Source organism: Pongo pygmaeus, chromosome 13 (assembly GCF_028885625.2).
Source record: "Pongo pygmaeus isolate AG05252 chromosome 13, NHGRI_mPonPyg2-v2.0_pri, whole genome shotgun sequence".
NCBI classification, from domain to species: domain Eukaryota; kingdom Metazoa; phylum Chordata; class Mammalia; order Primates; family Hominidae; genus Pongo; species Pongo pygmaeus.
The window spans coordinates 127,693,445-127,711,723 of NC_072386.2; the positions used below are offsets into that span (position 1 = coordinate 127,693,445).

The 18,279-nt window shown below is 56.9% G+C and overlaps 2 protein-coding genes across 6 annotated transcripts; one reads left to right on the forward strand and one right to left on the reverse strand.

Moving 5' to 3' along the window:
- Positions 1-10,094: 10,094 nt before the first annotated feature.
- On the reverse strand, positions 10,095-14,462 carry FBXW5 (F-box and WD repeat domain containing 5). 4 transcript variants are annotated; one of them, XM_063650091.1, is made up of 9 exons: positions 14,278-14,462; positions 13,522-13,737; positions 12,991-13,148; positions 12,418-12,592; positions 12,196-12,344; positions 11,695-12,121; positions 11,194-11,341; positions 10,908-11,120; positions 10,095-10,828 (listed from the first exon to the last, which is right to left on the reverse strand). In XM_063650091.1, the coding sequence occupies exons 2-9, from the start codon at positions 13,712-13,714 to the stop codon at positions 10,588-10,590; spliced, it is 1,704 nt and encodes a 567-aa protein (XP_063506161.1). In that variant the 5' UTR covers positions 13,715-13,737; positions 14,278-14,462; the 3' UTR covers positions 10,095-10,587. The 4 variants fall into 4 exon arrangements, with proteins under 4 accessions (XP_063506161.1, XP_054358932.1, XP_063506160.1 ...); XM_054502957.2 differs by having other exon boundaries at positions 14,225-14,373; XM_063650090.1 differs by having other exon boundaries at positions 10,095-11,120; positions 14,278-14,405.
- Positions 14,463-14,504: 42 nt separating this feature from the next.
- On the forward strand, positions 14,505-16,740 carry C8G (complement C8 gamma chain). Of its 2 annotated transcripts, none has more exons than XM_054502960.2 (7): positions 14,505-15,112; positions 15,346-15,482; positions 15,640-15,710; positions 15,796-15,903; positions 16,176-16,277; positions 16,362-16,400; positions 16,482-16,740. In XM_054502960.2, the coding sequence occupies exons 1-7, from the start codon at positions 14,714-14,716 to the stop codon at positions 16,490-16,492; spliced, it is 867 nt and encodes a 288-aa protein (XP_054358935.1). In that variant the 5' UTR covers positions 14,505-14,713; the 3' UTR covers positions 16,493-16,740. The 2 variants fall into 2 exon arrangements, with proteins under 2 accessions (XP_054358935.1, XP_054358934.1); XM_054502959.2 differs by having other exon boundaries at positions 14,508-15,112; positions 16,479-16,740.
- The last annotated feature ends 1,539 nt before the right edge of the window (positions 16,741-18,279 follow it).

Consider the following 18,279-nt stretch of genomic DNA (forward strand, 5'->3'; position numbering starts at 1 on the left):
AGCTCCAGTGATCCTCCCACCTGGACCTCCCAAGTAGCTGGGACTACAGGTTCACACCATCGCGCTCAGCTTATTTTCTTTAATTTTTGTAGAGACAGAATCTCACTATGTTGCCCAGGGTGGTCTCAGACTCCTGGTCTCACACTGTCCTGTCTTGGACTCCCAAAGTGCTGGGATTATAGGCATGTGTCACTGTACCTGGCCAAACTTTATTCTTGTTTTTCTTTTTCTTTTTTTCCTTTTTCCTCCCTCCCTCCTTCCTTTTTTCTTTTCCCCTGCCCTGCCCTCTCTCCCTTTTTTTTTTTTTTTTTAAAGACAGTCACAGTCTCGTTCTGTTGCCTAGGCTGGAGTGCAGTGGTACAAATCCTACCTCACTGCACCCTCGAGACCTCAGGCTCAAGCAGGTCTTTCCCACCTCAAGCCTCCCAAGTAGCTGGGACCATAGGCACACCACCACACTCGGTTAATTTTTTAAATTTTTAATAGAGACAAAGTCTCCCTTTTTTTTTTTTTTTTTTTTTTTTTTTTTTTTGAGACAGAGTCTCGCTCTGTCACCAGACTGTAGTACAGTGACCCATCTTGGCTCACTGCAACCTCTGACTCTTTGGTTCAAGCGATTCTCCTGCCCCAGCCTTCCAAGTATTTGGGATTGCAGGTGCATGCCACCACACCCAGGTAATTTTTTTGTATTTTTAGTAGAGTCGGGGTTTCACCATGTTGGCCAGTATGGTCTCGATCTTTTGACTTCATGATCTGCCTACCTCGGCCTCCCAGAGTGCTGGGATTACAGGCATGAGCCACTGCACCCGGCCGGAGGCAGGGTCTCTCTATGTTGTCCAGGCTGGCCTGAAACTCCTGGGCTCAAGTGATCAGCCTGCCTCAGCTTCCCAAAGTAATGGGATTACAGGCATGAGCCACCATGCCCAGCCCGTTCTTGTTTTTCAGAATTGTTTTCCCTATTTTTGTTCGTTTGACAGTACATATATATTTTACAGTCAACTACAAAAAAATTCTGGGATTTTGATTGGAATTGCGTTAAATCTACACATCAGTTTGGGGAGAAATGACATCTGTGTTGAGTCAGACAATCCATGAACATAGTCTGTCTCTATTCTTTATCAGCGTTTTGTAGTATTTCATATGTATGTTGAACTGGCTGGAATGCAGTGGCACAATCACAGCTCACTGTGGCTTTGACCTCTGGGCTCAATGGATCTTCCCACTTCAGCCTCCTAAGTAGCTGGGACTACAAGTGTGTGCCACCACGCCTGGCTAATTTTTGTATTTTTTGTAGAGATAGGGTTTTGCCATGTTGCCTGGCTGGTGTCCTGGACTCAAGTGATCCGCCCACCTCTGCCTTCCAAAGTGCTGGGATTATAGGCATAAAAGCCACCACGCCCAGCCAGTATACATATCTTTTACATGTTTTAGTAGGTTTATGCTTCAGTGTTTCTTTTACTTATTTATTTATTGTTTCCTATCCCAAGCTTACTTTGTTTCTTGAGCTGTTGTAAGAGGTGGTTTTTTGAATTTTGGTTTCTGACTGTATATTTCCAGTGTTTAAAAACCTGATTTTTATGTGTTCTTATACCTCGTAACCTTGATGAATTCACTTACTGGTTGTAGGAGATTGGGATTTTGTTTTTATAGATTTGGGGGGATTTTATGCGTGAACAATATGTCATCCGTGAATAAGGACAGTTTTATTTCATTTTATTCAATCTCTATGCCTTTTATTTCTTTTGCTTGCCTTGTTCCACTGGCTGACTTCCCGTTTATAAAGTTGAATAGTAATGGTAAGAGTCTATAGCCTTTCCTCATTCCCACTCTCGGGGAAAGCTTTCTTGCTTTCACAATTATGTATCATGTTACCCACGGGGATTTTTGGTGATGCTGTTTTATCAGGTTGAGCAAGTTCCCTTCTACTTCTAGTTTGCTTCGAGAGTTTTTTTTTTTTTTTTTTTAAATATTATGACTAGACATTTTATCAAGATGCTTTTTCAATGGCTGCGTTTGGTGGCTCATGCCTGTAATCCCAGCACCTGGGGAGGCCAAGGCAGGCGGATCACCTTAGGTCAGGAGTTTGAGACCAGCTTGGCCAATATGGTGAAAACCCACCTCTATTAAAAACAAAAATTAGCTGGGCGTGGTGGTGTGCTCCTGTAATCCCAGCTACTTGGGAGGCTGAGGCAGGAGAATCGCTTGAACCTGGGAGATGGAGGTGACAGTGAGCTGAGATGGTGTCATTGCACTCCAGCCTGGGCAACAAGGAAACTCTGTCTTCAAAAAAAAAAATGCTTTTTTATACCAAGTGATATATTCATATGGTTTTTCTCCTGTACAGTTAATATGGTGACTTACGTTGATCTTCAAATATGGGCCAACCTTGCATTCCTGGAATAAACCCTACCTGGTTATGGTGCACTATCACTTTTATATATTGCTGGATTTGATTTAAATTTTTTTGAGGATTTTGCATCTCTGTTCATGAGGGACATTTGTCTATAATTGTCTTTTGTATTGCCTTTGTCTGGTTTTGGTATCAGGGTGCTGTGGGCAGAAAATCGAGACCAGGAGTGGGTTTGTTGTCATCACAAATGCTCAAAAAATGTGGAAGCAGCTTTGGAACTGGGTAGTAGGCAGAGGCCAGAAGAGTTTGGAGGAGCGAGAAGCAGCTTAGATGCCATTGGTGGAGTGTAAAGGGTGATTTTGTTGAGGCTCAGAAGAGAACTGTAGGGAAAGTCTGAAGCTTCTTTGAGAATACTTAAGTGGCCATGGTCAGAATGTTGGTAGAAATCTGGACAGCAAAGGCCATTCTGATAAGATCTCAGACAGAAATGAAGAACAAGGTGTCAGAAGCTGGAGGAATGACCATCCTAGTTATAAAGTGGCAGAGAACGCGGCTGAATGGTGTCCATGCCCAGTCCTTCCTTTGTGGAAGGAACTGGGATATCTGGCTGAAGAAATACTCAGGGTGTAGCATGTCATCTTCTAACTGCAGAGAGTAAGATGTGAGAAGAGAAATGAATTAAAGATGGAATTTATAATTAACAAGGAAAGAATAGGGATCGTAAGGATTTTCAGCCTGCCCATTTAGGGTGTAATAAGATGTCTTTAGGAGAACAGACCGAGTGTGTGGCCAAGCAACTTAGTGTGGACAGAACGAAGCCAGAGGCTGCTCATCAGGACAGTAGGAAAATGGCCCCAGAGGCATTTCAGATTCCTGGTGCTGCCCCTCCCACCACAGGCCCAGAGTGCCAAGGCCTTTGGGAAGGAAATATGTCAAAAGAGAGGTGTAGAGTGTGGACCTTAGAGCCTGCTGGCCGGGGCCACCCCAAGTCTTTGCTGTCTGCATTCCAGTGCAGACCCCCTAAGCCACTCCAGCCTGTCTCACGTGGACCCAGGGAAGGTACAAGTCATAAGCCTTGGTGGTGTCGATTCTGCAGCCTTGCAGGAGCAGCGGGGATATGGCTTCAGCCACTGGGTGTCACATAGGATGTCACAAGTCTCCAGGCCAGAGCCATGGCAGAGAGCCCACACTAGGGCAGTATGTGGTAGAGCCTTGGGGATAAGGCCACCCCTGAGACCCCAGAACTAGAGAGCCCCTAGTGTTCATTGCCATCCTGGGAGAGCTGTGAAGGCACGAGACTCCAACCTAAGAGAGCTGTGTGAGGGCTGGGCCCAGCAAAGTTATAGGGGTGAGGTTCCCAAGAGCCTGAGGACCCAGCCGCACCCCACGGCGTGCAGAAGGCAGGATTTGGAGTCAAGATGATTCTCAAGCCTTAGGATTTAGTAGTATTCTCCCTGTTGGACTTTGGACATGCTCAAGGCTGTTATTCCTTTCCTCTTTACAATTTATCCTTTTGGAGTGGAAATGTGTGTTGCCTGCCCTACCATTGTATTTTGGAAGCATGTAACCTGTTTAATTTCACAGGCTCACAGTGGAAGGAAAGTTGCCTCGGATGAATCATGCCTTGAATCTCACCCATGTTTGATTTAGATGAGACTCTGGGCTTTGGACTTTTGAATGGGGCCATTGGGATGGAATTGAGTATATTTTGTGAAAAGAACATGAATTGGTGTAGGGCAGGGATGGAATGCTACGGTTTGAATGTTTGTGTCTCCCAAACTCATGTTAATATTTGTCATTGTAACAGTGTTAAGAGGTGGGATCCTTAAAGGGTGATTAGGTCAGAGGGAGGATAGGCTGGAATTGGTGCTGGTATAATAAGGAGAGCTTGGCCCTCTTCTTACCCTTCCACCTGCCACAGTGACACAACAAGAAGGGTTGCACCAGACACTGGCACCTTACTCTGGGACTTCCCAGCCCCCAGAACTGTGAGCCAATAAATTTCTATTCCTTATAAATTATCTGGTCTCAGGTATTCTGTTATAGCAGCAAAAACAGACTTAAGACAATGTTTGTGCCCCCCTACCCAGTTTCCTGTGTTGAAACATAATCCCCAATGTGACGGTACTTGGAGGCGGGACTTTTTAGATCATGAGGTGCAACACTTGTGGGTGGGATTAGTGCCCTTAAAAAGAGGCTCCAGCCCAGCATGGTGGCCCATGCCTGTAATCCCAGCATTTATGGAAGTTGAGACAGGCGGATCACTTCAGCCTAGGAGTTCAAAACCAGCCTGGACAACATGGCAAAACCCCATCTCTACAAAAAATATAAAAATTAGCTGGGTGTGGTGGCGCATGCCTGTGGTCCCAGCTACTTGAGAGGCTGAGGTGGGAGGATCACTTGAGCCAGAAGGTTGAGGCTGCAGTAAGTCATGACTATACCAGTGCCAGTGACTCAAGGCTGGGCAACAGAGTGGGAACCTGTCTTTTTTTTTTTTTTTTTTGAGATGGAGTCTCGCTCTGTCGCCCAGGCTGGAGTGCAGTGGCGCGATCTCGGCTCACTGCAAGCTCCACCTCCTGGGTTCACGCCATTCTCCTGCCTCAGCCTCCCGAGTAGCTGGGACTTGGTCTCGATGTCCTGACCTCGTGATCCGCCCACCTCGGCCTCCCAAAGTGCTGGGATTACAAGCGTGAGCCACCGTGCCCGGCCTTTTTTTTTTGTATTTTTAGTAGAGACGGGATTTTACCATGTTGGCCAGGCTGGTCTTGAACTCCTGACCTCAGGTGATCTGCCTGCCTTGGCCTCCCAAAATGTTAGGGTTACAGGCGTGAGCCGCCGTGCCCAGCCTTCTTCCTTCTCTTTTTATAGATATCTAATCTTGGTATGAATGGTCCTTTTTACATCTATTTTTTTGCTGAGACTCATATTTTTACATCCATTGCAAAATGTTTGTGATTGCTTGCTCTGGCATATTTATAGTAGCTACTTTAAAGTCCTTGTCAGATAATTTCAGCATCTGTGTCTGTCACTTCCTCCCAAGCCTGGCGTTTGGTTGGTGAGGACCATGCAGGTTCCACCTGCATATCGAGAAGTGTTAGTTTTTGTTCAGGGTCCATCTACCCAGGGCCATGGCATAATGTTCATCTGCAATGATTGTAAGGGGTTCAGATTTTGTAAATCCAAGTGTCATAAAACTGTTTTAAAGAGCGCAATCCTCAGCCGGGCGCGGTGGCTCACGCCTGGAATCCCAGCACTTTGGGAGGCCGAGGTGGGCGGATCACGAGGTCAGGAGATTGAGACCATCCTGGCCAACACAGTGAAACCCCGTCTCCACTAAAATAATACAAAAAAATTAGTCAGGTGTGGTGGCGGGTGCCTGTAGTCCCAGCTATTCGGGAGGCTGAGGCAGGAGAATGGCAAGAACCTGGTAGACGCAGCTTGCAGTGAGCCGAGATCGCGCCACTGCACTCCAGCCTGGGCGACAGAGCAAGACTCCGTCTCAAAAAAAAAAAAAAAAAAAAAAATCTCTCTCCTACATTGCTGTCTGCAAAACGCTGGAGGTTATGGATGTTAGATTGCATCTCGATGTTAAACCTTTGCTAATGTACTTATGGAAGTCACAAAGATTCTGTTTGTAAACAAGTGAATTGTAGACATAAAATGGTTGTGCCGTGTGGATAATGGCAGGCACTAAGCGACATTTATGTAGTAACTAATGACAAATTAATGGCTAGTGGCATATAAAATACTCCTTGCAGTAAGATATTTCCTTTATTAATGTTATAGAAGGGGGACATAACAAGGAACTAACAATTGGTGTGGCAGCTAGCCTCAAAGACTGTCTTTCATTTTGGTTTCAGCACCTCCTGTTTGGGGTTATTAGCATCTTAGCACAATGGCCTCGTCCGATGAAGCCGAATTGTGCTGGTCTGTTCCGAGCTGGTTTAACTGTTCTGATAGGCAGCTTGGATGTTGGGGTTCAGAGCTTAATCATCGTTGCCTGAAATGGCACTAGACTCTACAATTTCTGCCTTGGAGAACACTCAGTTCTTACTTGTGATTTCTGGTAGAACAAGCTTTATTTTTCTAGCCTAGCAAAGATCTTGAGGCAGAGGAATCCCAGTGCCTTTTAAGAATTGTGTTGGCCGGCGCGGTGGCTCACGCCTGTAATCTCAGCACTTAGGGAGGCCGAGGCTGGAAGATCACGTGAGCCCAGGAGTTTGAGACCAGCCTGGGCAACATAGTGAGACCTCATTTCTATAAAAATTAAAAAATAATAAAAATTTGTTGTGTGGTTTTTTAAAAAAGCTACTAATTGTTTTTGGGAAATAGAATTTATGGGTCTTTACCTTTGCACATTGAATTTTTTATTTTATTTTTTTTTAGAAACAGGGTCTCCGTCACCCAGGCTGGAGTACAGCGGCCCAGTCATTGCTCCCTGCAGCCGTGGCCTCCCAGGGGACTAAGGTTACAGGTGTGAGCCGCGGTGCCCAGCTGAAGTTGAAATGTTGTGGTTCTTCGTGTGTCAAGTAATTTTGGGCTATATTCTAGACATTTTGAATATGACTTTATGAGATCTGGGTCATGTTTGAATCCTGTGGGAAATGTTGAAGTCTGGTTAGCAGGCACTTGGTCCCGTGAGGGTCGGGCCCACATTGTTCCCGCCTGCGTGGGTGTCTTTGGTTAGCAGGCACTTGGTCCTGTGAGGGTCGGGCCCACACTGCTCCCACCTGCGTGGACTCCTGTCTTCAGAGCTGCTGGTCTTTGGTCTGGGACCCGAGGCTGGTCCACAGTTCCCCAAGTCTGTGGTGTGATCATTAGACCCATGTGTCTGCATGTGAGCTGAGCCCGGCATCCACAGCCACCCCATGTGGGTGCTTCCCAGGCTCCCCACGCTGGGTTTGGTGGCTGGGCTCATTCACTGTCCATTCAGACAGTGGCGTGCCCTTGACTGGGCCACTGTGGAGTCTGTGGCAGGACGGCAGGGGAGGAAAGCTAACGGGGCTGGTCCTACCCTCAATACAGCCGCACCGAGCTGTGAGGGACTTCCTGGCCCCAAGTTTGGCTCCGATGGGTTCCTGTAGCCACCACTCCCACTGTCATCAGGGTCGCAAAAGAATGGAGAAGAGGGTAAACCCAGGGCATTGCCTCACTGACCCCTGCGCATCAGCGTCGGTTCCTTTCCCTGGCCCTTAGGGCTGCTCTGGGCTTTGTGCCTGGCCCCAGCACTCACGTCCAGTGTCGCGGCTGCGTGGAGTTCGGGTCATGGATGTTAGGTCAAGCACCAGTTCTGCGAAACTTGGGATCTTGCTGCTGCTCCCTGACCCAGCTCTCCAGCAGCTGCTCCGGCCCCGTGCGCAAGTTTCATAGCTGCAGTTTCACAGAGTTCACTCTGTCGCCCAGGCTGGAGTGCGGTGGCGCAGTCTCAGCTCATTCCCGGGTTCAATCAGTTCTCCTGCCTCAGTCCCCTGAGTAGCTGGGATTAGAGGCGTGTGCCACCACGCTCGGCTAATTTTTTTTTTTTTTTTTTTTTAAGTACAAAAGGGGTTTCACCATGTTGGCCAGGCTGGTCTTGATCTCCTGACCTCAAGTGATCCGCCCGCCTCAGCCTCCCACAGTGCTGGGATTACAGGCATGAACCACCGCGCCCGGCCTGACCTCAGCATATGTTTTCTGAGGACTTCTGTTCTTTTTGTCATTCAGTCATTTTCTCTTTAAACACTGGGTCTCCATCGCTGCCCCGTAGATGGGGTGGGGGCATGCATGCCGCTCCATTCCCCTCCCAGGGCTCTGTTTCTTTCGTCTCCTCTGTGCCATCTGCTGCTGCCTGGTCCTCTCGTCGAGTCTGTCTGGTCCAGTGCTTTCCACATATCAAGCTTTTTTTTTTTTTTTTTTTTTTTTTTCTTTTTTGAGACAGAGTCTCGCTCTGTCACCCAGGCTGGAGTGCAGTGATGCAATCTCGGCTCACTGCAAGCTCCGCTTCCCAGGTTCACGCCATTCTCCTGCCTCAGCTGGGACTACAGGCGCCTGCCACCACACCCGGCTAATTTTTTGTATTTTTAGTAGAGATGGGGTTTCACCATGTTAGCCAGGATGGTCTCGATCTCCTGACCTTGTGATCCGCCCGCCTCGGCCTCCCAAAGTGCTGGGAGTGCTGGGATTACAGGAGTGAGCCATCGCGCCCGGCCTCACGTATCAAGCTTTTTTTTTTTTTTTTTTTTTTTCTTGAGACGGAGTCTCGGTCTTTCACCCGGGCCAGACTGCAGTGGTGCTATCTCTGCTCACTGCAAGCTCCGCCTCCCGGGTTCACGCCATTCTCCTGCCTCAGCCTCTCGAGTAGCTGAGACTACAGGTGTCCACCACCACGCCTGGCTAATTTTTCGTATTTTTAGTAGAGACGGGGTTTCACCATGTTAGCCAGGATGGTTTCGATCTCCTGACCTTGTGATCCACCCGCCTCGGCCTCCCAAAGTCCTGGGATTACAGGCCTGAGCCACTGTGCCTGGCCTACGTATCAAGCTTTTGATGCAGTCACTCGCCCTGTCATTTTCCACAGTGTTTAATTGGCTCCCTTTTTATTTTGAAATGTCCAAGTCCTCTTGATTTGTCCCCGCTTTTGTTTTATGGTGCATAGGGGTGTTTTTGTTAGTCTCCTTGAATGTGAACGTAGCTAAGTCCTTTTCAGGAAATTGCTCAATTCTTTGGAGCCTGCTCGTGTGTGTGTGCGTTTACACAATCTGTCAGCTCCTTTCTGAGGGTCTCAGTCTCAGGGCAGCTCATCTTGTCTGGGGGTCTTTGGTGTGTCTTCCTTCCTTTCCTTGTTCTCGCCCACGTTGGGGGTTTTATTATGAACTGCAGCGGTCCCCAGGGCTTCCCAGCTGGAGACCAGGAGTTAGCAGGGCAGAGACTCCGTCCCTCTGGGTGGTGCAGCCTCTGTTGGTGGTGCTGTCCCTGACCCCGTCGGTGCTCGAGCTCGGCCCCAGGGTCTCTACCTGCAGCCCACGTGGCTCGGGGGAACCATCACGTCGATACTAGTCTCTGCGTCCTTTCTCTGTACGGGGTTGCTTGCTGCCATGTTTGGAGCCACAAGCTCCGTGTGCTTCCTACAATGGGCAGCTGACCCGAGTGCCAGGCTCTACTCGTGCCATCTTCCTTGTCACCACCATCGCCCCAGGCCCCCTGAGCTCCCGGTGCAGTTCCGACAAAGCTTGTGGGGTCCAGCTGGAGCTGCGCCCCTGGTCCCATTCTCGCCGGCCTGAACTGTGAGGAGCTCTGCCCAACACCCTCCCTGCCCCCAGCAGCTGAGGCACTTCCTCAAGGACGGGACTGACTGTGGAGACCGCCCTGGCACTGGGAGCGACATGGCCTGCCGACCCTGGACCCAGCAGCCGAGGCACTCCCTCAAGGACAGGACTGACTGTGGGGGCCGCCCTGGCACTGGGAGTGACGTGGTCTACTGACCCTGGACCCACGCAGCAGGCCCTGCATGCTGCCAGCCCCGGCAGATGTGCCAGGCATCTCCCTGGAGGTCATAGAGGGAGGACAGGGCGGTGTGACAAAGTCTGGCACCAGCACATGACCTCAGATGCACATGTCACCTGTCAGCAGTGACCGCAACATTCACTCCAGCAGGACCACTGTGCCAGCGGTAACGTCACCCGTCAGCAGGGACCATGAGGTCCACTCCACTGTGCCAGCGGTGCCCACAGTCTCCCTCCCTGCAGACAGAGACTGGACAACAATGTGCTGTTGCCAACTGTTTATTCAGGGCCCTGAACGGGTGGTGCGTGGACATGCAACACACTCGGGCCCACAGCAGCATGACCGGCCGCTCCCAAGCCCCGGACGCACAACCACAGCCAGGAACAGCCCCTGCCACCACTGGGCTGCCGTCCAGGGCCCCACAGGGCCAGCCGAAGGTGCCCCGGGCCGAGGCCAGCTGGGGCGGGTGAACCCCTAGCCTGGGGATGAGCGAGGAGCAGCACCCCCAGTATCCTGTGTACCCCAAGCTGGCCAGGAGGCCGAGGGGTCCTTGGGCTCCATCCGCACTGGCCACCCTGTGCTGAGCATCACAGCTGCGTGAGCAGGTTTGCGTGTGAGCGCGTGATGGGGCCTGGTTGTCCCCTTCCTAAGGCGTAACTGCTACAAGCATCTCCACCTCTCCTGCTCGGGAAAGAGCCACAGAGCCTGGCGATGTCCTCAAGGGGTCCCGGTGGCTCCGGTGCACCCAGCACCCCTCAGCGCCTCTGGCTGGCAAGCCAGAAGAAGGCGCGAGGCCGTGGGCGAGGTGCCTGGAGGATGCGCACGGTGCGTGGGGAGCGCCAGGCTTTGATGGTGGCGTCGTCGCTGGCTGTGAGCAGCAGCTCCTGCTCCTGGGGACTGAAGACCACTGAGTTGACCACGTCCTCGTGCCGCAGCTTGGCCAGGCAGATGTTGTAGTGGCGGTCCCAGATGTAGCCATGCCGGTCCTCGGCCCCGCTGCAGAACAGCGCCTGGATGAGCCGGCCGCCCGCCCGCTGCTGCCCACGCCCGCCCTGTACCACGCCGCGCCCTGCACCTGGCCACGAAGTCCCTGCTGACGTCCAGGAAGATGAAGAAGCACTCGTCGTTGGGCGTGTAGGCGCGGTGCGCACGCAGAGCCCGCCTCACCTCCCGCATGGTCTTGAGGTCGAACACCAGCAGGTCAATCTCCTCTGCAATGGGTGGCGGCTGCATGGGGTCGGCCACCACCGCACCACTGGGCCAGGCGCGGCTGTTCACGTACAGGTACCTGGGCGAGGGGCACTGTGCTAGGTATGGGCCGCCTGCGGGCACCCCGCCTGGGACACTGGCAAGAGGCCCACCTGTTGTCGGGCGACAGGCCCATGCCAATGATGTGCCCGTGCACGTCTATGACGTGGTCCAGCGCATCGAAGAAGGCGTCGGAGCCCCGGCCCTCACCCAGCACGGGCCCCGCCGTGGTCATCTGGTGTGGCAGGATCTGCTTGATGCCTGCGGGGAGGGTTACGGTGAGGGTCCCTGTCCAATGCCCCGGGACGTCACTCCAGGGCAGCTCCCTACCCCAGTGGTGTCTCTGGGGCTGTGAGCACCACAGAGGTCTGTGGGCGCTGCCTGCTCTGGGGGCCCCAGACCTGAATCAGGCCCATCAGTTGCTTGCTGGCCAGCGGCCCTGCCTGCGTTTGTTTTCACTGCTCATCCCACAGGTCTGGGCTTGTGACCCCAGGGGCGAGTGAATGATCCCAGCTTTGCCTGTGGACTTGCTTGCCGTCTGCCCCCCAGGACCCCTGCCCGGCCTCCCCCAAGCTCCTAGGACCGAGGCGGGCAGCATGGCGGCAGGGGTGTACCGATCTGGTGTGGGGAGTAGGTGAGGCAGCCAGTGGTGAAGATGAGGTACTTGCTCCTGGCGCCTGTGGCACTGCGCTCGGGGGGCTTGGTGTGGCCCTGGGCCAGCAGCTCGGCCACCTTGGTCTCTAGCACGCGCTCCGACAGCTGTGGCTGTGCCCGCCCCTCCAGCACACGGTCCAGAAAGTGCCGGAAGCCCTCCTTGGCATGGGCGGGGGCCGGGGCCGGGCCAGCCACCACCTCCTCGTTGTCGCTGCCCAGGTCAAAGATGCGGCAGGGGGACGTGGCCGGGTCGCCGGCTTCCAGCAGGAGGTCAGGGCTGTCAAAACGGCTGCAGTCGGCCACCATCACCGTGCGGATGGTGCTGGCGTTGAGGTTCTGGATCTTGAACAGCCGCTTCACCACATTGACGTTCTCTGACTCCACGTCCTGGGGGCGGGGGCACATGCCAGGTGGGCGCCAGGCCCTGGGGAGGGCAGCCCCGCCCCTAGCCCCGCACGCACCTGGAAGGCGTTGTTGAGCCACAGCACCGAGCAGGAGGTGATATCTCCGATGCGGTGCAGGTTCCCCGAGATGAGGCTGGTCTCAGTGAGCCAACAGCCAAACACGTCGTAGGGCTTGTTCCGCACGCGGGACAGCAGCGCGAAGGAGTCTGTGGGGAGGTCGGGGCTGGACAGGCTGTCGGCGTGGGGCGGGGGCAGGGTCCACCCGGCGCCCGTGCTCACCTAGGCTGATGACAGCAATCTCGCCGGATGAGGAGTTGTGCGGCCCCAGGAACACCCCCGAGGCCAGCAGCAGCGAGTCGTCCTTGTTGAACTGGGAGAACTGGGTGTAGCTCCAGTTGTAGGGCCGCATGTCTGCGCTGTGCAGCAGTGAGATGGTCAGGTCGTTGCTCCAGATCTGCAAGGCAGGGGTGGCTGTGGTGATCGCCCGGCCAGGTCGCGGGGCAGGGGCCTGCTACCACAGGGCCGTGAGGCCCCAGCTCTGCCAGCCCTACTCAGAGGCCACCAGGGGGCAGGGACCCCTTCCAGCCACTGTCATCCACTCTGGGGGCACTGGTATAGAGGGGAGAGGCCTGCCCCTGGAGCAGGCGGCTTTGTGTGGGACCCTCTCCTCAGCACTCAGGGCCACCCTGCACTGCTCCTGATCCTCTGTGGTCCCTCCGCTGGATGTAGGGAGGCTGCTGTGTCACCTCTGGCCTGACCCACCCTCCCCACCTGGCTGGAACGCCTGGGTCCTGGGACCTCCGTGCTGCGGCAGAGCTGGGTGGGGTGTGCAGGACACCTGGCCATCCTCACCTTCACAGTGCAGTCCTTGGAGCAGGACGCGAACTGGTACCCGGAATGGGAGAAGCTGAGGTGCAGGACCTGGTCTGTGTGTTCCCGCAGTGTCTGCACCTCCACGCAGGGCACCGTGTCATACAGCCGCTGGAACTCCTCGTACCAGGACGTGGCCGCTGCGGGTGGGCAGTTGTCAGTCCTGGGCCCGGGCTTTCCTCCTCCCAGTCAAGGCCATGAGCTGAGTGTGGCTCCAGCAGTCCTGGCAGGCCCCGTGGTGCCCCTGGAGCCCACTAGTCATGGCATAGGCCTCGGCTGGGGGATACAACCCTGTAGCTCACAGAGACCCCTGTACCCCCCACCCCCACTCCCCAAGTGACCCAATGAACCCTCTGGCCTCCAAGCTCTGAGGGGAGCCTGTGCTGTGTCCGGACAGGCCTCCATCAGGGTGAGGGTGTGAGGCTGGCAGGCCCCCAGCCAGGCTGACCCCCAAGCGCAGGGGCCCGGGGCCCTGGCTGCGGAACGTGGGTAGGGGCCCCACACGCCACTGACCTGGGTGTCGGGGCACGTCGCGGGCCACCTGGTAGTAGCGGTAGAACTGCTCCCTCCACAGGAACTCGTCCCGCGACACGGCCTGCCATTGGCGGCACACCAGCCCGGCGGCCAGCACGTCGGCCGGGCCCAGGCTCAGGAAGATCTGGTAGACCAGGCTGTCGGGGAGCAGGGGCGTGCCGCCCTCGTCCATCGTGACATTCTGCCCAGGCGGCCCTGAAACCCACCAACGGCTGCCCTCAGCCCAGGCCCGGGAAGGGAGGCCGAGAGCGGACGCCCTGTTCCTCCAGCCCCAACCGTCCCGCCGGGAGTTCCACGGGGCTGGGTGTCCGCAGGGGACGCCCGGGCACCGCCGCCCAACCAAGGACCCGGCAGCTCCGGGCGGGCCGGGCCGGCCCCGCTCCGCCGCGTCATCCCCCGGCTTCCAGCGGCCGGCAGCGGGCGCCCCTCAGCCCGCCGGGGCCCGGACCGCCGCACGTGAGGCACGGGGACACCAGGCGCCGTCCGGGGACGGGCTTCCGCCGAGGGGAAGCTCGGGGCGGCCGGGCAGTGGCCTCCGCCCTGCGGCCCTGGAGAAGCTCTGCCCGGCGGGCTCGGGGCGGACGGCGGGGATGCGCGCACGGGCGGCCTCGGGGCTCCTGCACTCGCCCAAGGCGGGCGGAGCCGACGAGGCGGGACCCCCGAGGGCCGCAGGCGCACTCACCACGGCCGCCTCCGCCCGCTGCGCCGCCCCCGCCCTGCGCGACCCAGACCCACTTCCGCCGCCGCAGCCGCTCGGACCGCCGCCCCCGCCCAACGGGGAGTCCGCCAGGCCCGACGCCACGAGCCCCGAGGCATCGATGGCCGAGGAAAGCAGAGCGCGCGGGCAGCCCGCATCCGCCCCTCGTGCGCCTGCGCCTCCGGCTCCGGCGGCCTGGCCGGCTTTTCTTTGTGCGCCTGCGCGCACTCGGGCGCGTTGGGAACAGCGCCCCTTGTGGCCAGCGGGCGGCCGTCGTGGGCAAGGCTGCAGGCGAGGCTCAACGACCGCTGGTTCGGGACCCGCCTCCGGCGCTCTGTGTTTCCGGGCCCTGAGCAAGTGCCTTCATGAACCCCGTGACGTTGGCCATGGAGATAAGACCACTGGGTGATGGTTTAAGGAAGATAATGTGCAAAGGGCTAAGGACTGTCAGTGGAAATCAGGGGTGCAGGGGAAATGGATAAACAGCCAGAGGTCAACTCGGACTTTGTACGTAGGACATGTTGCCAGGGCCCTGCCGGGAAGTGCAGATCGAAGCTAGGCTCACGAGGAGGCTGGAGGTGGGGGATGGGGCTGGCCCAGGGCTGGGGTTGGGGAGGCAAGGGATGGACACAGACTTCCTGGGCTGGGCTCTGTGACTGCAGAGTAGACTCTGTCCTGGGACTTGGTGGTGCTACCCTTGGCCTCCCACAGTCCTGCCACCCTGCCGCTGCCACCATGCTGCCCCCTGGGACTGCAATCCTCTTGACTCTGCTCCTGGCAGCTGGCTCGCTGGGCCAGAGGCCTCAGAGGCCACCCCGGCCCCCATCCCCCATCAGCACCATCCAGCCCAAGGCCAATTTTGATGCTCAGCAGGTAGAAGTTGTGGGGGGTAGAGGGAGGAACGTGAAGTTGTTGGGCCGGGGGAGGGGGTAGAGGGAGGCAGGTAGAAGTTGTGTGTTAGGGGGAGAGGGTGAAGTTGTGGGGGGGTAGAAGGAGACAGGTAGTAGTTGTTGGGGGGGAAGCAGGTGAAGTTGTGGGAAGTGTAGAGGGAAGCAGGTGAGGGGCCTCCCCCAGTGCCCTCGAGTCCTCCCATGGTCTGCCCCCAGTTTGCAGGGACTTGGCTCCTTGTGGCTGTGGGCTCCGCCTGCCGTTTCCTGCAGGAGCAGGGCCACCGGGCCGAGGCCACCACACTGCATGTGGCTCCCCAGGGCAAAGCCATGGCTGTCAGTACCTTCCGAAAGCTGTGAGTCCCAGAGCAGCCCTGCACCCTAACCCCAACCCACCTCTCAGCCCCCAGACTTCAGCCCTGCCCTGGCCCCTGACCCCACCCCGGCTGTGGCCTGGACTAGGATTCCTGGTTGGGGTCTCCCAGCCTGTGGTGCCTCCTCCCCGCCCCCCAGGGATGGGATCTGCTGGCAGGTGCGCCAGCTCTATGGAGACACAGGGGTTCTCGGCCGCTTCCTGCTTCAAGGTGAGGCAGGGGCTGCAGGGCCTGTGGGTGGGGGGTGACGCAGCCACTGTGGCTCTCTGACGTGGCTACCGTGGCTCTGCCCCAGCCCGAGGCGCCCGAGGGGCTGTGCACGTGGTTGTCGCTGAGACCGACTACCAGAGTTTCGCTGTCCTATACCTGGAGCAGGCGGGGCAGCTGTCAGTGAAGCTCTACGGTATGTGGGGGCCAGCCTCTGACTGGGCAGGTGCTCAAGCTCTGCACACTCACTGGGCCACCCCGGGGGGCTGGGTGAGCCCATGGGGACACACCCTTCCTCTCTCCCATCTTGACCCTCCTGCTAAGCAGGGGCCCAGGGAGTAGTGACAGACAGGCCTGGTGTGGGAGCAGGGAGAGGGCCCCGAGGGGGCAGGGGACACACAGACCCTGTTCCCAGAGCCCTCCACGCCACCTGGTGCCAGGACCCCAGGAGCCCTGTCTGCCCTGCAGCCCGCTCGCTCCCTGTGAGCGACTCGGTCCTGAATGGGTTTGAGCAGCGGGTCCGGGAGGCCCACCTGACTGAGGACCAGATCTTCTACTTTCCCAAGTATGGTGAGTGGCCCCAGCAGGTCCCCGGCTCAGCCACCCCCACTCTCTGGGCTGACATCCAGCCTGACCCCTGCCTTGGGCCCCCAGGCTTCTGCGAGTCTGCAGACCAGTTCCACGTCCTGGATGGTGAGTGCACAGCGGGGCAAGCATGGCGGCGTGGTGAGGGGGGCCACTGCCACCGGCTGAGTCTCGTCTCTGCTGCAGAAGTGAGGAGGTGAGGGGGGCTACTGCCACTGGCTGAGTCTCATCCCTGCTGCAGAAGTGAGGAGGTGAGGCCGCCACACAGCTCCAGTGCTGAGTAGTCAGTGCCCCGAGAGACGACCCCACCAGTGGGGTGCCCGCTGCCTGTCCTCTGTGAAACCAGCCTCAGATCAGGGCCCTGCCACCCGGGGCAGGGGATCTTCTGCTGGCTGCCCCAGAGGACAGTGGGTGGAGTGGTACCTTCTTATTAAATGTCTCAGACCCCTCTCTGACTCTTTTCTGTCCACTCTGGACCGGCGCCAGTACCACCAAGGCCCTCTCCGCCCCCACCCCGCCTCTTTAAAAGCCCGAGGCTCCCTGTTGGCTGGAGTCCATGCAGTGGGCACTGGGCCGATTTCAGCGGCTCTTGGGATTTGGGAGGGGAGATCCTCTCTCGCATATGCCCACCTTGTGCCCTGCTGGGACCTGGGGGCGTCCAGCCTCACTCCAAGGCTGCTCTTGCCTGGGCCATTGTCCTGCAGCCCCCAGGCTGCTCCTCCGCCCCCGTGGGAGGCCAGCTGTCTCCCGTCACTGCCCATTTTGGCCTCTTCTGAGCCGAGCTGACACCAGCTGGCCCGTGTTGGTGGCAGCAGTTGGTGCTGTCCACCCACAGCCACTGCACTCTCTGCACACCTCATCCACTCCCACTTCCCCCTCCCACTTCCCCCATGAAACCAGGAAGCAGAGCAGAATGTAGGGGTGGGCAGCTCTGCCCTCGGGGCAGCCCCTGGGCTAGGGCCGGAGAGTCAGGAACCTGGCATGGCTTGGCCACGCTGGGCCTGGACCTGGCCGCTGAGCTGCTCCTCTCAGGCCCTGCCTGCGGCCACTGGCATTTGTTTGATAAGCATTTCTGAAGGCCCACTGTGTGCTGGGCCCTGGGACCACCAGGTGGGCTGGTCCCTCCCCCTAGGAACTCAAAGTCCGGGGATCAGCCACCAATCGGCCACAGTGGGCAGGGATGGGAGAAGGCACCTTGGAGTTGGTCCCAAAGCACATGGCCTGGGTGGGGGCAGGGAGGAGCCAGCAGCTGCTCCAGGGGGGACCCCATCCCACGGGCGGGGCTCACCCTGCCGTGCCCACCTGTTTACTCAGCTGCTAGACCCCAGGAGGGCAGGCAAGTCAGGTGGTGGGAAGGGGAGGCGGGGCCCTGACTGCCGGGACCTGGGAAGGAGAAGGGCCCAGGAGGTCATACCCTTGCATCGCCTTCCCCCACTCCAGCTCCATGTCCCAGAGACCCACGAGATAGAGAGCAGGGCGCAGCAGAAGGGCTCAGGGTTCAGAGCTGGCAATGCCAGGAAGACTCCAGGCCTGAGCCCCAGGAGAGCCTCCTCCATGTCTGGCCCCACATCCCCCAAACAGAAAGTGAGGGTCTCATCTGGGTGCACGAGGAGTCGGGTAGCTGACCATGGTCACGAGCTTCAGGGAGGGCTGAATGTCCGAGGGGTGGCGCCAGAGACCCGCCCGATGACCTCGGGTGCTGTGGTTGGTGGTAGAGTGGCCCAGCCTGACCCTCCACGCCTCTGACTGCAGGGCTGGGTGGGTTCCCGCACTGAGTGAAGTGCGTGGCCACTTGGCTGTGTGCTCTGGGACCAGAGGATGTGGAGCGCAAGGATTACAAGGCATTTCATTTTCACAGAAGCATTAAATGAGCTCTAGTTAAATTTCAAACACTACATAAAATCACGATAGCTCTGGGTGAATCATTGTTCTTTAAAATAGTTTGCATAATTTGGCTGGGTATGGTGGCTCACGCCTATAATCCCAG

Coding starts and splice junctions, on each gene's coding strand:
- C8G (XM_054502959.2), top strand. CDS start 14,714: ATGGATAAACAGCCAGAGGTCAACTCGGACTTTGTACGTAGGACATGT. Junction 15,904..16,175: donor GCTGTCAGTGAAGCTCTACG/GTATGTGGGGGC, acceptor TCTGCCCTGCAG/CCCGCTCGCTCCCTGTGAGC. Junction 16,278..16,361: donor CTTCTACTTTCCCAAGTATG/GTGAGTGGCCCC, acceptor TTGGGCCCCCAG/GCTTCTGCGAGTCTGCAGAC.
- FBXW5 (XM_063650090.1), bottom strand. CDS start 13,714: ATGGACGAGGGCGGCACGCCCCTGCTCCCCGACAGCCTGGTCTACCAG. Junction 13,149..13,521: donor CGACGTGCCCCGACACCCAG/GTCAGTGGCGTG, acceptor GCCCACCCGCAG/CGGCCACGTCCTGGTACGAG. Junction 12,593..12,990: donor CCAAGGACTGCACTGTGAAG/GTGAGGATGGCC, acceptor CCTGCCTTGCAG/ATCTGGAGCAACGACCTGAC.